This window comes from Pygoscelis adeliae, unplaced genomic scaffold (assembly GCF_000699105.1).
Source record: "Pygoscelis adeliae isolate BGI_AS28 unplaced genomic scaffold, ASM69910v1 Scaffold113, whole genome shotgun sequence".
In the NCBI taxonomy this organism is placed as follows: Eukaryota; Metazoa; Chordata; class Aves; order Sphenisciformes; family Spheniscidae; genus Pygoscelis; species Pygoscelis adeliae.
The window spans coordinates 9,307,091-9,316,431 of record NW_008825108.1 but is presented as its reverse complement, the minus strand read 5'-3'; the positions used below and the strand labels follow the sequence as shown (position 1 = coordinate 9,316,431).

The 9,341-nt window shown below is 39.3% G+C and overlaps 1 protein-coding gene across 1 annotated transcript in view; it reads left to right on the top strand.

The window, feature by feature from the left end:
* Positions 1-9,341, top strand: part of SRGAP1 (SLIT-ROBO Rho GTPase activating protein 1) — a 79,758-nt gene that overhangs the window by 10,620 nt on the left and 59,797 nt on the right. Inside the window, exon 3 of the mRNA XM_009327583.1 lies at positions 1,601-1,663. Coding sequence (XP_009325858.1) covers positions 1,601-1,663 — 63 coding nt within the window. The remainder of the gene's footprint in view (positions 1-1,600; positions 1,664-9,341) is intronic.

The following is a 9,341-nucleotide window of genomic DNA, read 5'->3' as shown; positions in this document are numbered from 1 at the left end:
TTCCAATTCTTTGCAAGCACTCTGTGCGCTGTTAGGCATATGAATTTTTGTCCTTCGTATTAGATGAGAATAATCTGATATTTGCAAAGAAATGGAAGTAGTGAGCCATATGTTCTAGATACTTCAGTAGTAGAGCATACCTCATGAAAAACACCAGACTTTGAAAAGTATAAGCAATAAGGAAAGTTTCATAGTAGTTCTGTGTAACTCAGCTGCCGAGCATCTGCTCACTGTGCTGTAGCTACTACAGCTAATGCCCTTGGGAATACAAGAATTTCACTAAAGTATTTTTTAATATATACTTCTAGCTTCTTGTTGGTTAAAAATCATCTTGCATATAAGGATTGGAGTGAATAGTGATAAGTGATATGGCACATTCCTTAAAATACTGCCTAGAGTTAGGAGTATGACAGTAGGAATAGGAGAAAAAATTCAAAATTTTCTGTTCCAGCTACTCTATGTGTCTATTTCATCCTCCTAGAAGACGCCGTGGGTGGGATGTGTGGCATGGTTCCTCCTCGTACGTGGGCGTTGCACTGGAAATTCTCATTCAGAAACCATTATTCCTGCAGGTGTTTTAGTGATGGCCAAGTATGTGTTAGCAGCTTTGGAGATGAGTTGTCCCTGAGGATTTTCCTTTGGCTTCTGTACAAATACAAAGTACTTCTTATTGCTAAGGCCATTATCTATCACGAAGTTGGAGTTTTTAGAAGCCAGGCTAATTATCAATTTATTCACAGAAAAAAACCCTGACATTTCCAGCATGGATGTTACAATGCTGAGCATCGCAGAAGAAATGTATCCAGGCTGTTTGCCAAGTCCCATAGCTCTGTTCTATAGCTGTTTTCCAAAGGCTGTGGTACAAACACCTTCAACTCTTGCACAGTTGCCACAATTTTCATCTGATTGAACTGCTATGGGCAGCTAACAAAGGAATATATGTGAATGAGACTCCAATTAAATACTCTTATTTTGACATACTTGCTTTCTTTGATAACTACTGCTAAGCATTTCTTTTTTCTGGGTCAGAATGAAAGTAAAGACACAGTCCAGAAAAGCTAAACAAAGCTGTTTCAGCAGCCCACTCTGTGGAATATTATGCAGTTGGGTATCTGTTTCAAAAAGGAGACACAATTATTTCTTGCATAAATATTTAGATAGTTGCATGTGCTGAGAAACAAAGACTATTCTAGATGTAAAATTGGGCGGGATGTCCCTCTAGAATATCGCATTCCATGTGGTTTAGGTTTTGTATATATCATAGCAGTTGTAAAACAGTACACAGTTTGTTCCATTAAAAAGGCTTATAACATTAATCCTGAACGTCGCCCTTTCTGTTGGCACCTAATTTCCTGATGCTTCATGGGAAAATCTCTCAAATTACTTCTGGGTTTCCTTTTAGAAGTCTTCTGTCCAGATGTTGTCTGTCTACTTCTGCATCCCTGAATCATTATTTTTAGTGCAATATAATTCTGTCAGAACAGTGTCTTTGCGAGCAATATTGTATTCATATCTAGGTTGAACGATGAGTATGAATATCAAGAGGCAAATGTATGTTGTTTTTGCATGCCTTTTTCTAATGATTTCTTTTTAATTACAGAGCAAAGAGATTGCGTTTCAGCTTCATGAAGACTTAATGAAAGTTCTTAACGAGCTTTACACAGTAAGTACAGTTACTTACTTAGCTTATCTTATATAAATTCCATATCAGACTTCTTCTATAAGCTTCTATAAGCTTTAAGTGTCCTTTTATCTAGCAAGTTACCCCCCAGTGGAGATGCTTATTTTTGTCTTTTTACACAAGTCAAAACTATCTCTTTTGGAAAGACTACTCACTTGTTCACAATACATATGCTAATGCTTTCAGGATTACTCTTTACTTTCAACCCTTTTTCCCCCCAGACTATGCTAAGCCTGTTTACTGTAAGTTTTGTTGATTATTCATTAATAATCAACATTAATAAGGCATTTCGCCTCAGAGCTTACCAGAGCAAAGCTTCTTCCTTTTCTGCCTTGTTTTTGTCCATGCTGCCATCTGCTTGGTTTGACTCATGGACTACAATCAGTAAAAATCAGTAAATGTTACTTATGTGCCCTCCCCTCTCCCTGGCTGGGATAAGTAAATAATGAAAAGAAAAATAGAAAAATAGACAGTTGTGTAGGTATTCCATACCATTCAGAGAGGTCAAGAAAACAATACTCCAAGCATTCCGGCAAGCTGCTGCTAACCTATTAGAAAATCTGAGAAGATAGGTCTGAACTTCTTTTCCTCTTTGAAACTCGTCTACACAACTTATTACTAGAGGATGAGGTCTTGTCTACCTAAAAAACATTTCCCAAAATATTTTTGAGGGGATATGTTCTGAGAAGCAACAAAACAAGAATTGCTCTTTGTTTTAAACATAGCTACACAATGAAGAGGAACTGGTGACATCCACCTCTTACAAAAGTCTGTTGATTCCTGATGGTTGAGGAAGTTGTACATCTAAATTCTCCTTTCTGTCTGGAAGAACTGAAACATCTATGCTCCAGTACCCTGCATAACAGTCTCTAGACTGCTCCCTTCCCTATCCTCAAGATCTGGGGTACCAGGAAAAAGCCCCACAATATCTATATCAAGAAACAATTTGTGATTTTAAGGAAGTTTAGGAAGATATCAGAGACTAGCTCTCCTCAGGGAGAGATCAGTCAAACATTACTTTTGTGCATCTTGTGTGGGGTTTTTTTGACATAGGTAATATTGTGCACCCATCCGTGGATGGGTTGAAGAACATTTGAACTCAAGAGCAACTTAGGTGGCAAAAAGAAGATCCAAAGAAATTTAGACCTGTCTCACTGCCCTGGGTTCTTTTGGATTGTAGCTGTGGACACAGATTCCTAAAACCTACCTAAACCTTTTTCTTTTTTTTTTTTTGAGGGCTTTTCTTCAGGGCCTTTTTTTTTTTCTGAAATCACCACGGATTTTGTAGGGTGCGATACTGCAAAACCTTGTTGGCTCAGGCCTGTAGTCAGTGAAATATGCTGGGATCAGCTTCTGCAAAGTAATGATAGCCGCAGACAATTCACACAGCTGCAGGGGATCAGTGACTGTAGGAGCCGTTGCACAAGTGGGGCTTCAGTGGTGAGTAAGCCCTGAAGATACAGTCTTGTTTCAATTAAATAGTTGCGTAACTCCAGTGCCTGGTGAGGCGTGGGATTAATGCCCGTGCTCCCAGGGTAGGAAAACAGTGAAGCATGTGCTGAAATACTTTGCTGAATCACCAGTGAAAATCTGCAGGACTGGATTTTGGTATTTTCGCTCTTTTTCTTCACACTACTGCTGTATCTTCCCACTGATGGCTACAGATTTATTCAGACATTAGCTTCCATGTTATGGCTTCCAGTGAATGCTAATTCCTTTCTCAGAATTTAAGATTTTTGTAAAATAGGAAGTTTTTTGAAGTTAGTAGAATACAGAGCATGTGCACAATTTGAATTAGGTTACCGCTGCAGGATGGTTTCTTGGGATGGAATTTACTTCACCTAATTTTCAGGCATCTGCAGTGTAGGTACAAATACCTTAGCTTGCCATCTGGGTTCCAGTTGTAGTCACTAGAAATCTAATATGGGGAGATCAGACCCCTTTGTCTGATCAGATGCAAGCATCTGCTTTGGATGAAATGACCTACACCGTTAACTCCGTTGTCCAGCTTTTCATTGGTTGCAAAGGAATTGGTCAGCTGTAGATGTCCATATTTAGCCAGATAGAACCCATGCTTAGTAAAGCGACAATATGGTGCAGAATAACATCAGTTCCACTGATTGCATCTTTAGAATGATCATCAGCATATCTGTGTAATATATGTGCTTGTGGACATAAAGGTAGAGAGATATCTAGGCACATGGAAACCTCACGCATAGGTTTTTAATTCTGTGTGACGTACTGTTTACAGAGTAAGATCACAGTGGCCTTACCAAAACAAGTATCTACAGTTTTAAAATCCGGGAGGTGTGTTTCTCAGTCACTTACAAAAAGGAGAAGTCATCTTCCTCTTTGCCCCGTGATTTATGGAAAGAAAAAAAAAATTCAGTCTTACTATTGTGAGATAAATCTTTGTGTCCAAAAGAAAGCACATTAATTTCAAGTCAGTGAATAATATACTAATGTTGAAGTCTCTCCCTATTACTCGGTTCTGTTTTTTTTTAAAGGAATGGTACGTTCATGAAGTATAACTGTTAAAATGTGAAACCTTGTTGGAGTTTAAATACCTCTAAAGCCTTTGAGTGAGGGGAAAGTACCAGAGCTTTTAATGAACTGAGGGTGTGTATGAAGAGGGGTTTAATAATCTGTTTACTTATCGTCATTCCTTATCTTACAAGAAAGGTTTGTAAATTAAGGTCACCCTCCAGAAAGAAAAAACAGTTGTGCATAAAAAAGTGTTGAAGAGAATGAGAGAAGAGAAGAGAATGAAAATCACTGAAAGCTGAAATAGTAAGAAGTGTTTGCGCTGAAGCACAGGTGCATAGTCAATGTAAAGAAACTGCATGTTTTATTTGTTACTCCTTGAACTTCTCAGATGAGGAGTGAGTTCCTTAGGCAGACATATTCAGGCACACACAGTAGTTCTGCAGCTCCACAGTAACTCTTTCAAGCAAACATGTTGTTTGCTCCACTGATGAGGTTTAAGACATTACCTGCCTGGATTTCCCTAATGCTATGGGGTCAGGAGCTGGATTAAATGCTTGTTTCAAACCCAAATGATGAGAGGCTCTACCCACCCATCTCTAGCATGCCAGCCAGACCTGAGGCTTCACCACACCTGCTTTCAGACTTCTTGAGCACCAGGTATCTTGAACCCAGTTTATCTAGAATGATCCAGAATACGTGGGATGTTTAAAGGAATTGCTACTGATTTGGTCCAAATATTTTTAATGGATGAGTTCTAACGCAGCCTACTAAGTATCAGAATAGCAACTGACTTTTCTTCAGGTGACAACGCTGTATCAGGTGTCCTAGTCTTCTGTATCATAGAAGGTGCCAGAAAAAAAGGTGTCTTTGGGACCCATCTCTGAAAACCTAGTCTTGCACTTCTGCCTCAAAAAATCCTTTTTAACCTGTTCATAGGGCCAGATCTAAAACCTGCTGTGTCCATTGGTTTTGACGGTTTTTAGATCAAACAAGTCAATAAGCAGTGCCATAGATTTTGCAAAGAAGAAACTGTTCTAAGAGAAGAAAATAAGAAATCACTGAGGAATTGAAGAGACATGCCACCTTCCACTAGGAGTGCGTTATGAAGATTTTCAATTAAGAAAACTTTCTGCTCAAAGATATTTTTTAACTTGTGAAAGTTTGAACTTCTGCCTTTTGAGAGAGAGAGACTAGAAGGCATTTTGGCTGCTTATTTAATGTGGAAAAGCTCAGAACTGCAATGAAATGTCAAAAAAAAAGAAATCAGACACTTTGGAGTATTAAATACCTACTGTTCTTTAAAAATGCACACTAATAAGAGACCTTTCTCCTTGCTTACGGTTTATGTAATTAATTCCTTTTCCCATTTTCATTACTAGGAATTATCATGGAAATAGGAGATTTGTACCATAGCTCTTCATTTACTCCCTGGGAGTAGCTCAGCTTGTGTTGACTTTGGCTTGTGCCATCCTCATTAAAATTACACATCATGTACAGGATTGTTGAAAAAATAAGAACAGAAGCAGGTGAACTGAGGCTTCAGGATATGTTCTAAGAACGTGTGAGTGAAGCAGGCTTATTTTGCTGGAATAAATAGAATTTTGTAAGGGAAACTTTACTTTTTCATTTTCCATCTCTTTTACATAGAGAAGGTTTTCTTACATGTTGTTACATATTCGTATGTTTTCTATGTTACTTACATGACTAGTGAAAATGCATTTTAAGACTATATTTTCAATTCTCAGTATTTTATGCACTGGTTCTTAAATTATGACTCAAAACATCATGCTAAAAACAATTGAATAGCTAAGCTTCAGCCTGTATCTTTGCAGGTTCGGTAAATTATGAGTGGCGAGTACTTTTACTTATGCATGGCTTCTCCCTGGCTGTGCCAGCCAGTCAGTATTTTCAGGTCTGCAGCATCCCAGCTGCTGCATTCCTCTCTTACCCCTCTCCCTATTACACGTTCAGCCAATGTAGGCTAGTAATTAGTCTCATGTTTTATGTAAGGACATAAGCTGTTGACACTAGAGCAAGGCATACCTTTTGAGTGAGTGGGGATGGGGAAAGAGAAGCCCAGCCAGTTGTGTGGGGTCACAGAGCGGAGCTTATTTCCTGACGATTACAGGAAAAAAAGTTGGTCAAACTGAAAACTGCAGGAGGTTTGGGTTGGTGTTTTTTGAGAACTGAGAGATTTAGAAACCTTCTTACGTGTTGATTTAAAGAGGCAATGGATTATTGATTTTACAATAGATCATCTTTGCAACAGGGAGAGCTCCCCAGTCAAACTCTTCTTCCATTTCTCTGGAAAGCTAAAATATCTTGTATTATCAGATCAAATACTGGAATATGACAATAACGTCAGAGCTGTTCTGGTAATAAGGATGAGGGCGAAAGGTGGAGAAAAGTGATGCACATCATAAAAATACATCTTCATGTTTCCCACTTGGCTTTCCAAACTACTCCTACTGGCATCACGCTTTTCACAAGCAGTGCAAATGTAAGGCTTTTAGAAAAATGAAAAAGTAGGGACAGTCCAAAGCAAACAAGTTAATATTAAAGAAGACAGGGCTGCTGTGCCGCTTGCATTTTCCATTGCTTTAACTTACTCTTTAAAAATCTTGGCTGTTTAATTTCTCAAGGTAGTTGCTGCCAGATTTCTTTTTTCTTTGCTGAAATAACACAGAATCTGGATTCTCTATAGAAAAGTTAAGTCCAATTTACTGTAGCACACCAGAGATCCGAGAAGGTGAAATCAGTAATTCTGTATTGGTAGTAATATATCAGTGACAATTCCTGGAACCACATCAGAGGTTGGTTTGGAAGTGAACAGGATGTTGAAAACAGCTAATACTGAGCCTACTTAACTGCTAGAAGCCACTGATTTAGTAAAATTGGCATAAGATTTTACTTATTTCTTGGCGAAAGTACTAGCTAACCTGATTTAATAAATCCCTTGCAACTCCACCTTCTGATAAGAACTCATGACTTAGCAGAGACAATTCTGAAACAATTCAAACACAGTAATCACAACAGGGATGAACTACTGTTCCGTTAAATGCCTGTTTCCTGAGAAACACTATGAAAAAGCTCTTAATTATGCAGTTTTATTACAAAAATAAAGCACATGGTAACGCATAGTAATTCCAATATATTTTAACTTTGCAGCATTCAGTCTTTGTACGTTGGGTTAAGAAGCTCTCTAGAAAAGAAGTATGCATGTAGAAAAGGAAAGCCAGCGCCTTGCTACGGGAACATTCCTCTCTTGTAGCCCACAGAAGTACAACACTAATTACTGCCGTGTTGATGGATTTGCCCAGATAACAATTGTGGGTTTAAATAAAATAATTATCTAAGGGTTTACTCTAATGTGCCCTTCCCTGTGATAAGTGCTATCTTCTGCCCTAAGCCTACTTGTTGAGCTCTTATGGATGATGCTGAAAATTTGGCACACAAAATGAGACGTTTATATCACTAAGTGAACAGTCTGTCACCTACAAGTGGGAGAGTACATGGTTTGGGTAGCATAATCTTTTTCATCTGCTTGTAGTCTGACAGTTATCTGACAGAAATCTATATTTTACATCACAGGATCTGCAGAATAAACCTGCTAAATTAATAGGAGATAAACTCACCGTTTAATTTTAGAAAGGGACTAGTATGCATTTAACAATGCTTGTTCACTACAGCGGAGAAGTGCAGCATATGTCATGATGACAGTTCAGCATCTGCAAAATTACGACCTTGCTCTCTCTTTTCAGTGCATACTTGATGGCTGATCAATAAGCACTTTGGGGACTAATTAAAGTCAGTTCAGTGATGGATACTCTCACAGGATAGTCTATCATTGAACAGTATGGTGGACATTTGAGAAGCAGTATTGCTTATTTCATCAGATTATTTGTTGTTTGAATAACAGACCTATGGATCTGTTACATATTCACAGGCCGGAGATCTGTGGATCTCAGTGGAGAGATCCACTGGATACAGTAAGTCTATTTACAAGAACTAGGCAACCCTGTTACTGTCTTTTACAGTAGCTAACAGTCTTTAAAATCTCCAGGGAGAAAAGATAGTATAATGTTAAGGGAGAGAGTCTATCTGCAATTTAGCATGCAAATTCTAAGCTAATTTTCTGAGGAAGCGTGCACCGAAATACTTGGAAGCCAACTCCCTAGCTTGTTCCCATTTATTTTCCATATGTGTCTGTCTCATGCTTTCTCAAGTTAAGTTTAGCTGCTGCAATATCAGCTCTTAAAAAACATTGACAAATGACGAAAAAGGCTGGAGCTGTCAGCTTTCCCCAGAGACTTGCAAAATGATGATGTCATTAGTGCATGAGGTAAGCAATGCTGTCAACGTAACAAACTGGACAGGAGTCAAATGCATAGGCTGATCACTGCTCTGTACATAGTCTGTACTGATTTCTAAACCAGCGTGGCTCGGGTAGGACACACTCTGACTGTTGTCCAGCCCTGAGTATACTGCCAATGGGAGGGCTTCTTTTGCAATTTTAGTTATCTTAGGAATCATTTGTACTGAGAACTTGTGCAGTTTGTTGCGAGAACATGGATTCTTGCAGGCAGTGAGAGGAAGAAGTACTCTTCAGTGATGTGAGGTTAGCAGAGTCAGCGTGGAGGCATCTGAGCCTCTTGGTGAGAGCCAGTAGTGATACACTTGTACTCCTTCACTCAACAAGGAGGCAAGCTGAAATGTCACAGCCGCTGCAGAAGGACATTTATGCCTAGTTGCCGTGCTTTAACCTCAGCCAGCAACTGAGCACCACACAGCCGCTCGCTCACTGCCCTCCAGCCCTGGTGGGATGGGAGAGAGAATCGGAAAAGTAAAAGTGAGAAAACTCGTGGGTTAAGAACAGTTTAATAATTGAATAAAATAAAGTAAAATATCAATAATAAGAATAGAAGAATATACAAAGCAAGTGATGCACGATGCAGTTGCTCACCACCTGCCGACTGATGCCCAGCCAGTCCCCAGGCAGCAGGCCCCAGGCCAGCTTTTCCTCAGTTTATGTACTGAGCATGACATCACATGGTATGGAATATCCCTGTGGCCAGTTTGGGTCAGCTGTCCTGGCTGTACCCCCTCCCAGCTCCTTGTGCACCTCCAGCCTTCTCAGTCGGTAGAGCATGGGAAGCTGAAAAGTCCCTGACTA